At 38.1% G+C, this 18,475-nt stretch overlaps 1 protein-coding gene across 3 annotated transcripts in view; it reads right to left on the bottom strand.

Moving 5' to 3' along the window:
- CDIN1 (CDAN1 interacting nuclease 1) overlaps positions 1 to 18,475 on the bottom strand; it is a 222,430-nt gene that overhangs the window by 68,974 nt on the left and 134,981 nt on the right. For 2 of the 3 annotated variants that reach the window (XM_053306357.1, XM_053306348.1), the window contains exons 9-10: positions 14,015 to 14,080; positions 11,672 to 11,777 (exon numbers count right to left, since the gene is read on the bottom strand). In XM_053306357.1, coding sequence (XP_053162332.1) covers positions 11,672 to 11,777; positions 14,015 to 14,080 — 172 coding nt within the window. Of the gene's footprint in view, positions 1 to 11,195; positions 11,329 to 11,671; positions 11,778 to 14,014; positions 14,081 to 18,475 lie in introns of those variants that run through there. The other variant, XM_053306339.1, reaches the window with a different exon arrangement.

Raw genomic sequence — 18,475 nt, 5'->3', positions numbered from 1 at the left:
CAAACGCCTGGCGAAACAGGTGGGTCTTAAGAAGGGAGTTTTGCATTTTGTTTCGAGCTTGAAAAGAAATGCAAAATCTGTTTTGTGCACAACCCTAATAAATATACTGTGATTTTCAACCATACAGCTTGAACTATACATTTGGCTCTGCAACCATAGGTGAGAAAGCGAGTATAGCCCTGCTCAGGTGTTATTAAAACTGTGGATGCTGTATTCGGGTACAGTGCCCAGGTGAGCCTCACCCATGTGCTCCATAGCCCCTCACTCTGTGTACAGTGTAAGTTTCTGCAGAGACTAACACTTATTGTCTGCCAAAAAAACCCACACTGTACTTTGAAAGAGAGCCATCCCTGACTGAGAATACTGCATTTTCAGTCAAGGGAAGGATCTCTCCCCAAGTACATTGGGCTCTGCAAATTCTGTATGCATGGAGAGCAGGAAGGTGGCATAGTTCCATAGTATGTCAATGCATTATACCGTTATAATGCAATAATAATTTAACACAGACACACACGTAACCCAGCAGTGCTTAGTCCTCTGTCTCATAGCAGAGACTTGAAAATGACAACTTTCAGGTATGCGGTCCTGGGCAACATGAAATTATTAATTAATTAATGTTGGCTGGTGTCCAGAGCATCAAACTGTGTGCACAACAAGCAAAGGTGATCTAAAAATGTGGATCTGCAGAATTGTGCTGTAGTACTATAGTGATTTCACAGTATGCAGGCAAACAGTTTACCTGCTTTAATACATATTAGAGATGAACATATCAGGCAGTATAAAATATGATCAATTAATAAATAAATATTCAAGTAATATCAAGTGTAGACAGCTAATATGGAGGTGCAAGCAGGTTTTACAAAAGTTATGTGTTCCTATCTGACATTTCCACTTTAATTTCTGTGAAAGTGTGTCCCTTGATTGCGCACCTAGGGACAGCTGCACCATTCCTTTATCAATTCCTAAGCAAAGGATTGGGCTGTAGCTCAGTGGCACAGCAACTGCTTTGCATGCAGAAGGTCCTAGTTTCAATCCCTGGCATGTCCACGTATGGGTGGGAATTACCCCTGCCTGAAACCTTACAATGCTGAGTCAGTGTAGACAATATTGAGCCAATAGTCTTAATCCGTATAAAGCAGCTTCCTAGGTTCATAGACTCTGAAACTGTTTGGGTGAGTGTCCACCAGAACATGTGGTCAAAACTCTGTTTCGCAGCCCTTGTAGAATTGTGATTTCGATCATCACTCTCACACAATTAAAGGATGACCTCATAGCATGTCAGGATGTCTTTAGTGTGTGTGCATTCTTGGCATATCCCTGTCCTGATCATGTGATGGGACATCTGGACACATCCCGCTCCTTTTTGGAAACAGGGCTATGTTGAGACAAAAAGCAGTAAAGTGCACTGTTTCAATTTAATTCCTAGACATCTGAACACATAAACATAATAGACGTCTTCTCTACTCACTTATGACACCTTTATGACTTGTTGGCATTTCTTCTAGTTTTTAATAAAGACAGAGAGGGGGTCTGCCTGCCCCTGGTTCCTATAAACTCTGCCACAAGTGGTAAAATATTGTAAAAGAACTATGCTGCTTTCTACTATCCCCACACAGAAACCATTATTCAGGTTGGGAACAACTATCTTTCATGAAGCAAGTTCACAACAGTTTTCAGTTTTCGTATTCATCCTTGCTCCTAAGTGTGAACACTATTAACTATATGAGCACCTTTATGGCAATAATGAGGGCAAGGATCAGATTCCGGAACAACATTTGAACCAGGAGATCATTACACTCAAGCGAGAAGTATGTGATGCAGTTTCCATGGAATATTTTCTAAAACATTCTGATTTTGCTTAAAGTGAGAGAGACATTGGCCACTTAATGGAAACTGACTCTGTTCAGTTTTATAAACTGTATATTCTCTTTCACAAAATCCCCAGTAAACATGTAGGTATATACACCTTGTTAAGAATTTGTGAACATAAGGTCCATATGGTGAATAGAAGTCAAGAGCTAAAATATGATACTCTTGTATTTCAAATGAGCTATATTTGGGGGGGGGGTGGCGGGGGAGGAGGAAGAAATACTATTACTACTATGGATATTTATAAACTGCTCTTCAACAAAATTTTCAAAGCAGTTTACATAGAAAAATAAGTAATACATAAATAAGATGGTATCCTGTCCAGAGGGCTAACCATCTAAAAAGAAACATAAGGCAGACACCAGCAACAGCCACAGGAGGGATGCTGTGCTGGGGCTGGATAGGGCCAGTTGTTCTCCCCCCGGCTTAATCTTAGAGAATCAGAGAGAAACCTGTTAAAGTGGTGACTTTAAAAGGTGCCTCTTTTCTCAATTAGCAGGGTCAACTTATCTAAAAAAAGTTTTCATGTGTTACTCATGAACCTTTAGGTTCTGTGCTTGTTTAATTGTGCCCTGCTGGCTTCTTTTGTTTGCCCATCCCAATACAAAATCACCATAAATTCAAGCAACTTCCAAACAATCATTTTTGCCACTTATTTACAAGTTGAATAAAAGCACAAAATGTGTTTAATTCAATCTGCCAAGAACACCATGAACACTACCCTTCACAAACAGATAATTGTTCAGGAACAGGAAGGTACTGTAACATATTGTACTTAAATAATATGTTGTGTAACTGTAAGACTTTAAGCATTTATTATATACAAAATGCAGACAGACACAGATAATTCAGATTCCTACACAAATATCTCAACTTTGTCAGTCTCAAATCAGAAGAACTAGACTCAAAAGTTAAAAAGCAATATTAAGTACTTATGGCCTATAGGCCAAGCTAGATGTGATGCAGGAGATCTGTATTTAGGATCTTCACAGGATCCTTTCAAGATTGGGGAAACAGCACAGTGGAGGAGGATGTTTAACTCTTTCCTCTCATGCCCTTTCCAAATCTAAAACACCCCTCCCAAAAATTGCTATTTTCCATGAAGATGAAGACAAGTATACCTCCCCTTTCAAGAGTTAATAGCAGCTTCTGGGCAGGGAGGATTTAGATTGGGTGAAGGACAAAACATCGGATGGGTTACAGTGTGAAACAGGATGCTGGACTAGATAGGTCTTGGGCCTGATCCAGAAGGCTGTTCTTATGTTCTAACAGGAAATGGTTAACACTCCTCTTTCTGGTGTCATTTCCCCAATCTCCAAACCAAACCACATGGGTTCCTAATCATAAGTCTCCTGGTTTATTTCTCAGTTACTAACAAAACATTCCAGAAATGAAAAATTTAGAATCACTGTCAGTTAGTCAGATAGGATTACCAAAAACATTTTCTTTTACATCTGTTGGAAGATATTTGCAACTTGCTTGAGCAGCGAAAAAGAAAAAGCATTATTAGTTTGAATAGTATCTAGCTAGCTAAGATAGATGGCATCTTTCGTGTCTGGTACATCCCATGACTTGCCTTGAAGGCATTTGATTACACTACTTGAAAGAATGTCTGTGTGGGGAGGGTAGAAATTGGGGCCCACAAACCCATCTCTTGAGAAGTGTGGGTGAGAGAAATCATCTGGGACCTTTGAAGTTAAAAAGGGATGTCTTGGCTTGCATGCAATGCGCAAGTGTGGAATGTGTTGTTTGAGTATAAAAAAGTATGTAGAAATTGCTAGAGGGCGGCCACACCCAAGAGCTTTGTTGCTAGCAAATTAAATAAAGCTTTTGTTTTAAACTCTTGATACTGGTGTCCGGTTGAGAAATTACCTAGCCAAGAAAACAAACTACAGGGAGAATCCCTGGCTCTAACGCATCTCAAACACCATTCACATTCACCACTAGCCATCTCAGTATCTTGGTTTTACTTGCTTTGCATAGAATCAATTTACTGCTGACTTACTTGTGTATGAAATCAATTTCAGATTCTGTATGTACTCTTTTCTTATATATATTTTAAAGGTTTAATTATACAAGACTTCAATTTTTTAATTTACTATGGGCATTTATATAATAAAATTCTTCCACCTGGTCCTTTTTAAAAAAAAAAAAATTTACAGGATATCTAATATATTTAATATTCAGTAGTATGTGAGAATAATTTTTATGCAACTCTGATAGTTAGAAAGATAGATAACTCAATTATTAGATCATCTATCAAAATATTCAGATGTTTAAGAGGCTACTAAAAAGATTGATGACTGAGAAAGTCCACTGATTCTCCAGCCATCATATTCATGCATTTGGCTAGACAACATTTTTCGCTGCCTTCACAAGCAAGCTTCATTACCCATCACTCCACTGAAAAGAGTTTATTATGAGGCTGCCATCTTGGGAAGACTATTATTTAGATGATAAATGTTGGAGGGAGGGAGTGGGTCTAGCCTTTTTTTAAAGATGAGCTTTGTGACAGATAAAACAAACAGCATCTACATTTCTAATTAACTTAAATTTGGCAGATACAAATACAGGTCAGTAATGCTATGGTATGCTGCTGGAATATCTTCTATCTGAATTTTACTGTTAATTTGTAAAATGTAAATTAACTAATTAGAAGGAAAGAAGCATCATTTGTGACAAACCACTTCTGTTAGTACTTTGCTTATTGACATTTATGAGCAACTGAACTTTCTTATTCTAATTCAGGATAATTACTTTTACTAATTTAATAAATTTTCAAATTTTCGAATTAAAGCTTGTATTAAGAAAACATATGTAGGAAAACAGCACACAACTTAGAATAACGAAACATTATTTTCTCTCAATGAATATGCTTTAAAAAGTATTTAGAGTAGTTATACATACATGCCATTCCAAGTATTATATTTAAAAAATCCCAAATAATGTTTCTATGATTTAAAAGACGGTTTCTGCATTACTGCACAACTGTCCCCTAGTATGTCCTCTACTTCACAATGTTATGTTTTTGTCAATTACGTTTAACTTCTTTACACACACACACACACACACACACACTGATTAGGGAAAGCACTCATAAAATTACACAATGGAAATGGGAATGTAGCTAGGCCTGAGTTTCAGCAAGCAGCAGAACCTACTTAAAATGCTTTAGTACTGCACACAACATTGTTTTTACTATTCATATATAGATAAAGGCTCAACAATAAGATGTACATTCAAAATGTCAGATGTAAATGTCAATTAAAAATTACAAGGAGTTCTGAAAGGTAAGGTCTGTGGGGGTTGACATTCTTTGACATGGTGGAGTGTCTGTGACCAGGCCTTTGGCAAACATAGCAGGATCTATGCTGTCAGCTCTTATCGCACGTAAGCCTAGATGCTTGTCTGATCTGAATGAGAAATACCAAGGAAATTGGAGCTGTAGCCTTGCGGTAATACAGATGGAAGCTGAAAGCGCTCTGTCTGTATTATGGGATAGCCTCCAATGATGTGACAATATTTGAAGTAGGAGAGAAAAATACAAAAGATATATAATTTAAACAATGATAGGATATAATACTCTGTTTACTTTTGGAAAAACAGAATAGTCTCAAAAACATTTATGACGGCAGTCTAAATCTGGCATAGCAGGTTCCTAAATTGAAATTTATCACCCAATGGAATCTTAATCACATATTATGGGGATTTATTCCCTCTTTGTTACAGCCAGAGTCAGACCACAAACAGTCAAACTACAGAAAAAGCAAGTTGTTCTAAACATATTAATATCACAAACCTTAGTTAGAACTGGAAATGGCTGATTGCCAAATGCACTGAAGCCGTCATATTAAGGCTGCCACTGTCTAAATACTGAATTTTATATTATATTATATGGAATGGTTACTCAAATCACATGTTTTGGGTACTACTATGTCTAAGCCCTCTTCAGATAAAGCTATACAGCTTTACAATATGGTTATAAAGCTGTACTGGTGCTAATTAATTTGGACACCTTCTCTATTGTATCTATGTATTAATACACATATGCTTTAATACAGACCTTACTTGAACAAACTTTATACAAAGAGTACACTTTCTATTTACAAATTATGCAAGTATTCTTTGCAGCCTCTTAGGATGACAAAACTTCCTTGGTGCAAATAAAAATTTTCTACTTCTTATTTCTGTGAGAAAATTCAGAATTATTTTCCCCACAAATGATATTCTGAATGAAAAACAACAGTAAATTATGACCTTAAATTCATTCAAATCCATTTTCTGAAACAAGTTAACTAATGGTAGGAAATGTCAGAGAGAGAGAGAGAGAGGGTGCAGAATTTGTGAAATTCCACAAGAACTGGATAACTTAACCAATCCTAAGTCCCTAAGTGTTCAATAAGGTCAAAATCTTTCAGTATTGTACCAGTGTGTCAAAATACGTCAACAAACCATCACATGGCAGGAAGAAGAATGACCTTTCAGTTCTTTGTGTTTTGGCTGCCAATGAAGCTTTGGATACTGGGTATGCATGAACAGTTTTCCTAGATGCTTGACAAATGCAACTCCCAAGGTCTGTTTGTTAAGCCTCTATGTTTCATCCCATACCACTTTTTAAATGCCTAAACTGCTAGATAATATTGACACTGTGCTAGAGAAGGAATGTTTTCCTTCTCTAAACCTCCCAATTGAACAAATCAACAGATAACATTATTACCAAGGCATTCCCTAAGTTAATAACTCCATCTTCCTAGCCTCGCTCCCTCCTTTTTGTACATGTGGGATAAATGCTAAAAGTAAACTTCTAAAGAATTTAGCACACATATTGTGACCAACATGGAATTTAAACATTTTAACTTTATCATCAACATGAAAAATATTTTAATACAATTTTATTATCTCTATTAGGTATAATTATGGTATCAGTCTAAATCCACATTAGCAAATATGTGAAATGAACTCTAAGATTCATATCTGAGAAATTATGCATAGGATCTGGCTGCATGACTACAAACCTAGACACAGTTACCAGGGAGTAAATCATCTTAAATCAGTGCAATATATTTTTGAGTAAACATATTTAAAACCATCCTGCATGTTTTATTTTTAGTAAGAAACCTGGTATGTTAATTAGAGACAAACCTACAAGGAAAATTCAGGGTACTCCAATTGATGAACTGAAACCTTCCCCCCTTTTTACTATATGCAGAGTACTAAAGACATTTAGATTACAATTAAATAGGGAAAGATTTCAGTAGATGGAAGGTTTGCTATTCATATTCAAAGAGTGTAGAAGAAATGCTTCTCTCATTATGTGGAATTATCATTATTCTAATATCAGTGTCAAAGACGACATTTTGTTAGTGTCTTCTAGCGAAGTGTCTTCTAGTGTCTTCCAATAATAACCATGTCAAGGACTCTCTTGGGACTCACTAAAAATACAGTCTAGAGATGTTGCATCTAGATTTGCAAACAATGGAAAAAGTAAACTGACTGTATCCTTACTTAAAGCATTACTGACAGTGTAGTTAGTAATTATTAATTAATTTGTCTCTTGATTATACCAGTGTACTTGTTAGTGTATTGCAGCAAGTACAGATTAAAATTCAACTACCTGGTTAAATGAGAAACAAAATTAATTATATCACATTAGATTTTCATGAATGTTTAATATTTTACATACACAGGTGTGCAACACTTAACAAAGCAGGAATGGCTATACTTTACTCAGGAGTGGCCACAGTTCAGAGACAGAGCAAGTGCATTGCAGGCAAACAGTCCCAGGTACAGTCCCTGGAGCCTCCAGCTAAAAGGATTTCAAGTAGCAGGGCTGGAAAATAGTCACTGGCCAGATCCAGACTGACCTTGCACCAATGCACCAGGGCTTTCCATTGTAAGAGATGTGTGTGTGTGTGTGTGTGTGTGTGTGTGTGTGTGTGTGAATGATGACATTTTGGATGACCTCCCCTCTTCTGCAACCACCTGTGCTTCCCAAAACTATGTTCCTGTGGATCCCCCAACCTATAGTTTTGAGAGGTACAGATGACTGCAGGGGAAAAGGTTTGGCCAAAACCCAGACTGCCCCCCACCCGCCTGTGTGACAGAAAACTCTGACATGTCAGTGCAGGGTTAATCTGTACACTGGTCACTGTCTGAGACCTGGACAATGTTGGCTACATGAAACACACACACACACACACACACACACACACACACACACACACTTACTTGTCTCTCAAAATATTAAAACCTATGTATTCTAAGAGACATTTTAAAATGTGCTCTCTCCCTTCCCCACACTCAGAAGGTAATTCTTCTGCAAAAAAAGGATTTGAGAAAGCCTAGAAAACTTTATTGCTGACAAGGTAAAAAGGGCCAGCAGTAAAGAGGATTACTTGGGAAAGAACAGAGATTTGGCAGTAGAAGAGACTGGCAATGCAGTTTGACAGGAACAAGTGGCAGAGGTGTAAGCCGAGGTCCTCGATCACATTAAAATGTTATTCAGCTTGCAGGCTTTGTCCCCAGTGGGGTAATGTAGCCTTGTTCTCATAAGAGAATTTCACTTTGTTCAATATGATGATCGGTTTTTCCAACACAAAAAAATCAAACAATGAGGAATGTATTGCTATACTATGAACATATAGATGTCCTTTTTAGCCTGAACGTTGAAAGGGATTTTGAATGGTATTGTTACTAGTTTGGGATTTTCTTCATTTACCAAATGTATCTTACGAAAGTGTTCAGGGCAAAAATTATTAGGGAAGCTGACTCATCCAGATTTATTATGGCCAAGATAAGGAAGCCTCACACATACCAATTGAAGAGCCTGGGGAAATGATGTGGGAAAAAGGATGCACCACCAATACCTTTTGCACCACCCTCTTTTTGTAAGAGAATCTCTCCATAAAAGAAAGAATGGCATCATGCAATTCTGCACAGTATGAATGGTAGTAACTGGCATCATGCTCAAGAAGTTATATTAATCTAAACATTAGTCACATACACTTCTAGACTAACTTGCTGACATTCTTTGTATCCTTTCACATGACCCTCAGGGACACATTCCTATCAGCAAACAAGGCTTTTGCAGTGAGGGATGAGAAGTAAAAATCACATCCCCATCCTTCTCCCTGTGTACTATGCCGCGAAGCAAGCCGGCCATGAAGCTAGTCTATCAGCTGCTTGAGAAGGCAGACCTCTAACTCTGCCATCCTAAAGCTGTGGAGAATGTTGGCCACTCTTACTCTTTAAGAACATCTGAGATTTGAGTCTGAACACAGGTTCCCTTTAAAAAACGCTTTTCCTTTCTGAAGCAAGGAATCAGAAGGTAATGCTTTGTGCATTGTTTCTCCAAATACACATCCAGAGCAGTTGTCTAGGGTCATGAGGCAGCTAGTATATGCCCCTCCCCCTTGCATCTGAACTCGGAACCATCAGTCACTCGCTGTGATGTCTTCAATGATATTTTTGTGGATAAAATCTTTTGTATTCAGGCCAAAATGGATTCCACAGTTACGGCAGATTCTATTGTGGAGGTGTCCAGCAACTCTCTTATAGAATTAGTTTGGATCACTTTCAGTCTGTGACTCCTGAGGATGTGGACAAACTGCTTCGGACTGTGTCTCCTACAACCTGTTCTCTTGACCCTTGCCCAACTTGGTTTATCTCATCTGTTAATCTTATCAGAGAAGGTCTGATAAATATTATAAATGCTTCTCTGTGAGTGGGCAGAAGAATATTATTAGACCTTATCTGAAGAAACCTGAAGAAATCCTCCGAGTTAGCTAATTACAGACCCGTTTCTAATCTTCCATGGTTGGGCAAGGTGATTGAGCAGGTGGTGGGCGCTCAGCGCCAGACAATTTTGGATGATACAGACTATCTAGACCAATTTCAAACCACCTTTCGAGTGGGCTATGGGGTTGAGACTGCCTTGGTCGGCCTGATGGATTATCTCCAATTGGCTATCGACAGAGGGAGTATGATTATGCTGATCCCTTTGGATCTCTCAATGGCCTTCTATACCACAGGCCATGGTGTCCTTCTCGATTGCCTGAGGGCGTTGGGACTGAGTAGCACTGTTTTACAGCGGTTCTGTTCCTACCTCTCTGGTAGATTCCAGATGGGGTCTCTTGGAGACTGCTGCTCTGCAAAGCGAGAACTAAAGTATGGAGTTCCACAAAGCTCCATACTGTTCCCATTGCTCTTTAACATTGACATGAAACAGCTGAGAGAGATCATCAGGAGGTCTGGTGCAGGGTGTTATCAATATGCTGACGACACCCAGATCTATTTCTCTATATCCACCACATCAGGAAATGGCATAACTTCCCTAAATGCCTGCCCGGAGCATTTAGGAGTAATGGGCTGGATGAGGGATAATTAACTGAAGTTTAATCCAAACAAGATAGAGGTACTGACTGGGGGTGGAGGTCAGAACCTGCGAGATGGTTTAGATCTGCCTGTTCTGGATGGAGTTATTCCCCTGAAAGATCAGGTAGGTAGCTTGGGAGTGCTACTGGATCCAAAACTCTCTCTGGTTCCTAAGGTTGAGGCAGCGGCTAGGAGTGCTTTTTATCAGTTTCAGCTGATACATCAGCTATGTCCATTTCTGGAAGTAAACAACCTGAAAACAGTGGTGCATATGCTGGTAACCTCCAGGCTCGACTACTGTAATGCACTCTATGTGGGGATGCCTTTGTATGTAGTCCGGAAACTACAATTGGTACAGAATGTGGCAGCCAAACTGGTCTCTGGGACAACCCGAAGGGACCGTATAACACCAATTTTAAAAGAACTGCACTGGCTGCCAATATGTTTCCGGGCAAAATACAAAGTGCTGATTATTACCAATAAAGCCCTCAAGAGCTTGGGTCCAGGGTATTAAAGAGAATGCCTTGTTTATCATGAACCCTGTTGCCTATTAAGATCTTCTGGAGAAGTCCGGTTATGGTTGTCGCTGGCTCGTTTAGTGGCAACTTGGGACTGGGCTTTCTCTGTGGCTGCCCCAGGTTTTGGAGTATGCTCCCTGCATCTCCTTCTCTATTTGCTAATAGCATCTCCTTCTCTATTTGCTTTTATGAAGACCCTCAAAATGCACTGTTTACTCAGACTTTTAACTGAAATAATTTAAAACCATTTTTTTTATTTTATGAGATTGTTTTTACTTTATTCTGTGAAATTGTAATTGATTTTATTCTGATTTATAATGGGTTTTTCTATTTTGCACAACACCTAGAGATGTACATATCAGGCTGTATAAAAATATGATAAATAAAATGTGATTAAATAAACAAACAAACCAATACAGTTGGAACATACTAGACAAAGAGATTGGTATTTTAGTTTTCTAGAAGAAATATATTCAGCTTCCTGAGGAAATAAATTCTGCTCTTTTTAAGATGTACTTCATTAATTGATGGTGAACCAAGGCAAGCAACTGCTCCTGAAGTCAACATACTAAAAAGGAGAAATATAGAATGAAATGAACTGTTACTTAATTTCTCTCATCAGACTTGCGTAGAGGGTGGTATTTCCAGAGGTGTGGGCAATGGGCCAACACTGAAGAAAGCCACACAAATTAGTTGAGAACCCAGAGAACGCCTCAGGGTCTAGATCCTGAATCTGCAAATATACTGAATATACTATGCAAACTGCAACATATACTATGCAATACTGCAAACTGCAGACTGGGGTGATGTGAGGCCCCTAATCAGATGCTATCCAAAGGAATAGCTAGTTACAAAGAAAACATGTTGCTTATGTGTAAAATGACTACAATAGAACAATGACAAAAATCTACCTGTTCCAGTAACTCCAGAACTGGTCACGCAAGTAGGCTTGGTGGCTGCATTCATCACCAAATGAGGCTTTACTTTCAATCCAATGAATTGTATGTCCTTCCACAGCTGAAGGTAGGGGGAAAGGTTAGTAGTTCAAAATGGATTCAAGATCTTTCAGATTCTAAGAAACACAAGATTAGAGCTCTGAATAATAATCTAATAAACCTCTTGCATTGGAAGGATTACTCAGATTTAAATCTTGTACATAGCTAAAATAATGGGAGACTAGAAACATTGTTAATAAATAATAAACAAACATCTCTGTTCTTGGCAGAATGCTGAAAAAGTAGAAAGAGAAACAAGAAAGAAAATGAAAAGAACAAAAAGCCTAGGAATGAGTTACAGTGTTATGAGACTCTGCTCCAATCTTAGCTGATAAGCAAAGAGACTGGAAACAGGAGCGTATGTGCTACCACACAAGGAAATACTGTAAGCATTTGCCAGAATGGAATGTCCTGCATTATTTTATTCTGCTATGATATAGTAGCCTTTTTTCATTTTAAGCTGGAAGACAAAGCACAATTCATTCTGGTAGAAATCCAGACAACTGAGGTCCAGATATATGAGGTGGTACTCCATAGCTCCTTGAATTCTACATAGAATGACTATCACCATTTATTATTTGTGTTTGCTTTCTGACATATCTATTACCTCCTCTCAGCTCTCAACATTAAATTTGTAGTAACTGCTTCAAGTTAGTTCTTTAATCTGCAAATATTGCCCTAATTGGCAGATCATCCTGATATTAGGACATCCACATGAATTCTCAGATGACATCCCAGAATGCAATGCCAGTGTTAAAGGAAAGAAATCATAAGGCATTGTGAGTTTTTGGAGCTGCATCATGGAACAGTTGTGAAACTGCTGCAAGAATCTTCAGCAGAGTTCAATAATGTTGAGTGAGTTAAGTTTGCCAAAAATCTAATGAAATCCAATTAAGTCCAATTCTACTGGAGAGAAGAAACCATCCAACAAACACTTATGGTGTTAAGTATGAACTTAACAAGTATGAAGTACTTATTCATGCATAATAAGTATCAAGTCATTTCACCCATAGAGAACAATGAGGAACTCGAATCATCTCATTGTTCCCTATGGGTAGATCCTAGGGACACCAAAGTTGGTTGGGTGGTACACCATGATGGATGCTACCTACCACCCAACCCCCCAAAGAAACAGGTGAGCGATTAAAAATTGTTTTAACCTAATACCCTCCATAGGATCCTATGAATTGTTTTGGGGGGGACGTTTAAAAAAAATTAATTGCCTGATTCTTGGGTGGCATGGGTGGTAGGTAGTACCCATCATGCCCTATCACCCAACCCACTTTGGTGCCCCTAGGACCTACTCATGGGGAACAGTGGGGTGATCTGAGTTCTCCATTGTTCCCTATGGGGAAATTGCACATTTTTGATTTGATTTGCCAAACGGGTTAGCAACGGCTAACTTGTTCATGAATCAATTAGAACTTTTGTGATTTGATTCAAGGTTGAATCGAATTGTAAAAACCGATTCAAGTACACCCCTAATATGGTAAATAATATGAGAAATAAATAAATAAATAAATAAAACCAGGTGTAGATGCACTGAGCCATACTCTTGACACAAGTGCTTAATACATCTGTTTAACTTGCTGAAGAAAGGTATGCCATCCTTTTTCTCTAGTAGTGTGTTAAATAGGAAAGTAACTTCCCTCCTATGTCTAACAATCTGGTCCAATTAACCACTGTGCTGCTTTTTGCAGTAGTGTGTGGAGTTTTGGTAAGTGGGTCACAGCTGGATGTTGTTAACCTAATTACCATTTATAGGATGCCTCTTTAGCTCAAATGGTGTAATCTATCATTTGCACCATGGCTGTTAATGTGCATCATAGGCTTGGACTGCCAGGTATTAAGAATGGCAAGAAGTCTGAGAAATGGTGGCTCAGGATTGCCTCAGGGAGGAACAGTACTTTAGATTTACCTATGCCTTGAATTAGGACAAGGCAAAATATTCTCCAAAATATTATTCTCACCCAGCAGCTTACAAATTTGAATATATCCATGCACTTTGGGGATAGATGTCTATGGCAGGTTTGTTCATGGTTGAGTTCTTAGGTCAGCCTGGGAGATTGCTTTGGTTTTCCTAGTTGTATTCAAACCGATTCTTTGTTTCCATAAATAATTCTTACAACAATGGTTCATTACTGTGAATGTCTAATATACTGTTATGATCATCCTATGTCTGGCATAATACTAGTAGGAATGCTGGCATTTCAGTATAAACAAATTCACCAACAAAAGCAAAAAATCTCATGGACTCACCTACTGGCACTTCTAATATGAAATCGGGTGTTTTGTCATAACCCTTTGCACGTAGCTGATCTTCAGCTATATATAGAGAAAAATGTTATAAACAACAGTATTATCCTATTAACCAGATAGCAGAATAATTAATTTTCTTTTAAACAGAGGTACAAGAATTACTAATGCACTCATACATATCCTTCTTATGCATGCAGTGCTGTGTCAGATTAAATGAACCTTCTTAGCAAACCTGAAACATGAATATAAAAATGCTTTTTTGTCATCTCTGCATTTTTATGTCTTCATTATAAACATCATTAATTCAACCTGTCATACAGTACTTTGTTACTGAAAAATATTCAAAATAAAGAAATATTTTAGCTGATTGAATCTCTCTGAAAGTAACCTTAAAAATAGCTAATATTATCACAATGCAGATGTGCTGTACTTTTTGTCAATTTATATGTCTGGCAGAAATGATTATAAAATCTATTCTCTGACTGAAAAGTTATTGTAAGAGGAATAAATTATCCTAGGCTTTTAATTCACTTCCATGTTGAACTTTGTGGCATTCAACCACAAGATTTCAGAGGTGCTTAGAAAAAAAATAAATTCGTGTTTGTGATTTTTCCAAGTCCAAACACAATTTCTTATTGTTTGAATCCTTTAATCAATGACACAGTTTTCAAAAAGCACAAAACACAAACGAAGCAAAAATCATGAAAAGCAAGGAAGTATTGTTCTGGATTCCTAACAGCATTATTAGAGTACTTTATTTCTCAGATATTTGGTTCTCCATTAGATTTAGAGCTCCATGTACTTTCCACATCCTAATGACAAATAACTCTGTATCTGAGGACATATTAGGCTTGGTTTACACAGAGAAACCGAATGATGTAGGAATGAAGTGGCAGAATAGACTTCCAAGTACAAGTGTGGAAATCACAATTTAAATGCTTTCCTATGGTATAAGCAACCTGAGGATAAACTAACTTACCAGGGAGATGTTTTAACATATCCTTCTCAATAAAGTGTCCCCCCCCCCCACACCATTTCAGGAAGGGTTTTCCTCTCTCATTGGGGAGCATAACCAACAACACAGTTTCTCCTACTTGAAACAGTACAGTCTAGAATCCTTTCACCTCAGTCAACCACTTCATTCTGCTTTATGTGATTCCCATGTCCATTAAGTACTTGTTACAGTCCCTTTAAGTCTGATGGGAAAGGCTGGGATGGAAAGTTGTAGTCCTTTGTCCAACCCACTACTCAGGGCTGGTGCCAGATTGCACTGGGCCCTGGAAAGAAGGGCTGTGCAAGGGTCCTGCTCCACACTCCATACTGGGCCTGTGCTCCTGCCCCTATGGACAGCACCAGGTCTGAGGGGAGAAGAGGGAGGAGCAGCCAAGAAAAGACTTGACAAAAGGCAGCAGCAGTTCTTTCCACCAGTGTGGGGATAAAAATAAGAAGTGTTGCTACTGAAGCTGGCAAAAGACGACCTCAGAAGGTGGGAAGACGAGAAGGTGCTGGCGCCCTCTCTCACTGGCCAATGGAACTCATACAGCTGCTCCTCCTTCTTCTACCACCCATTCCCTTTACCAGTGGAAGAGTCCTTCCTCCAGTAGCAAAAGCAGCTGCAGTGTGAGTCTGTTGGCTGACTCAAATCACTGCTGCTATCAATAAGGAATGAGCTGGTTGTGGATCTTCAGGCCTCACTTGGTCCACCATGTCAGCAGCCCTGCTGTTTTTCTCCCCTTCACCTCCCCACTCATCATTAAGGCCTCAGAATTCAGTGAGATGCACTGAGAATAATGCTAGCCTTACTCTGCATACCCTCATGCTGCATATCTTTGCTTGGTCACTAGAATGGGACAGAATTTTAGAAAATGAAAATATTTTTGAAAAGCCTTGAACATTCTTAACTACTCCCTCTCTTAGCTGATGGGCATACTGCAAAGTTCTTCTAAGGCTGTATTGTATGTAATATGTTATGGTGTGAAAAGTATTTCCAAATCATAACATGTAAATAACATTTAAGAAATATTTTCATCATAGTCATAGGAATTACTAAGTCAATACTTTATCATTTCTAAGCATAGACATCCTGATTTGGTGTGTGTATGCGTGTGAGGGGAGCTTCCTTGTTGATCTTGTCATAGCCTGCCTAATGGTCTACCTACCAAACACAAGTTAAAAGTCAGAATGGATTCAAATGAAACTACCATTGGTTGAAGAAGATAACATGTAAGTGAAAGAATATTCCACAACTGTGCAGTTTCAAAGGAATAATCAAATAATTTGAATGTGTTTTTTGCTGTATTTTAGTTTCCATTTTAAAGAAGTAGGAAAAAATGGGATAGAGGATTGCACATTTTTGTCTCAAGCTCGAAACAAAATACCCATAAAATAAAGTGCCTGTTCAAGCTTGGAACAAAACAATCCAATTTTTATTTGAATCATTTCAGGGTTTCGAGCACCATTTCGGAGGACTGTTTTTCCATTGCTGATTGGTTTTCTGGCTTTGGCTTCTGATTAGCTTGCAATCTCCTTGCTTCTTGGATGGCTTGTTATCATACAAATCAAGTGTTATCATGGGAATTTGTGCCCCCATTGCCTGGGGGGAGAGAGAGAGGAGCCCAAGGACAAAGTTTCAAAATGTATTTAAAAGGACTGGAAGGCAGAGAGTGCCTATGGGGTTTTGTTAAAAATCGCCTGCATGGCCATTTCTTTTGTGGGTTGGATTTAGGCAGCACCCAACCTTACCACCCTAACCCACCATCGCCATACCCTACCACTCAACCCACTTTGGTGTCCCTAGGACCTACCCATGGAAAACAATGGGGTGTTTTGAGGTTCCCCATTGTTCCCTATGGCCAAAATACTCCAAACACGTTGAGGTTTGTTCCATCGAAACAACAGCGTTGACCACTGTTTTGAAGAAACGTTTTGGCTGTCTGTATTTTGTTCTGAGCTTGAAACAAAATGCAAAATCTGTTTCACGCACAACCCTGTCTGATTCCATAAATATCAAACCTTTTTGCCTTTTGAGATATATAAAATGAAACAAAGGTCCTTCTGAATATCCATGCCATTTATTTTACATCAAAATAAAATAAATAAAATTTTTAAAAAAGCTAAATAAATAAATAAAGTGTTATTTGGGAATATTTCATATTTTGAAAGGGAAAGTGGCATGCAGAAGATTTTGTTGTTTTATATGGGAAGTACTTCATCTAAGGATTCCCCAGCTGCAGTATGAAGTGGTACAGCTTAGAATCTACCTCCTCAGTCTACATAATGTGTTGATTTGGTCTAAGGCTGCACTAATATGTACATTTATATGGGAATAAACTCCCACTGGAAGCTCAATGGGACTTGTCTCCAAGTAAACATATACAGGACTAGGTTGTAAATACTAGCAACAATGAAAATCCAGTGCGACTTCATGCTACTTATAGCAAAGCATCTTTCTAGAGGCTGAATAATATTTTAATTGCTCTGGACCAATGTACCTAAGAGACAATATTCTACTCTACATAATTTTGCAAGATCTGCTAAAAATGATCTTCTGTTTGCATCCATTGAGCAAGAATTTTATTTCTAAATCCATAATAATAATCAATACATTATATAATTCCATGGATACATTACAAATAGTATTTGTCAGCGGGCAGGAGTCTTTTTGTATTTACCTAACGGTGTTGGGAAGCCAGTGCCCCATGCCTTATACTTAAAAGTTCCACTAAGGATCACATCCTGAAAACATATCCATACTGATGTTATTGCAACTGTAAACACAAAAGTACACTTATAGAATTGGTACCCTATACTCTGTAGAAAATCACAAGTAAATGTCTGTGTTTCAGAGGTAGATGCTGCTGCTGATTTTAATACTGTGATTACTAGTCTTGAACTCACAAGATATGGCAGATATCAAGATGAGTAAAATGTGGGGTTATTATTTTTTAAGGAGTTTCCACAGGGGTGGGGGGGATACTGATTTTGGCTGAATGTTGTAAAGTCCTTCTTGCTCAAGAGGGGGAAAAATCTATTTCATTGAAATGTTTCTATTCTACACAAGAAATCCAAGTATTTCAGAAACATATAAACTGAGGAAGTCGAAGTGCCATGATCCTTTAAATAATAATGACTACAAACAAGTGTTATTTCTAACATGATGAAAAATGAAATGCTTATATATCTTTACATTTGATATTATAATTAAATATATAACACAGAAAGGTTTAGTGTACTTGTTCAAACATATGTGGGAATAAACAGACTTCTGAAGAAACAACCAAATCTCTCCTATAAGGTTCCCCCCACCTCCAATACATAAAGCATTATGCAGCTAATATTTCTTATGCTTCCTTCTAAGTCTCATAAGACCTAGTTTATGGCTAATATCTCATGACACCAAAAGTAATACAGCAGCTGATATTAAAGCATTTTTTCCAGCTACTTATTCTATAAAATATTAAT

The sequence above is a fragment of the Hemicordylus capensis genome, chromosome 1 (assembly GCF_027244095.1).
Source record: "Hemicordylus capensis ecotype Gifberg chromosome 1, rHemCap1.1.pri, whole genome shotgun sequence".
Taxonomy (NCBI): Eukaryota; Metazoa; Chordata; class Lepidosauria; order Squamata; family Cordylidae; genus Hemicordylus; species Hemicordylus capensis.
This window is presented reverse-complemented; position numbering and strand designations above follow the sequence as displayed.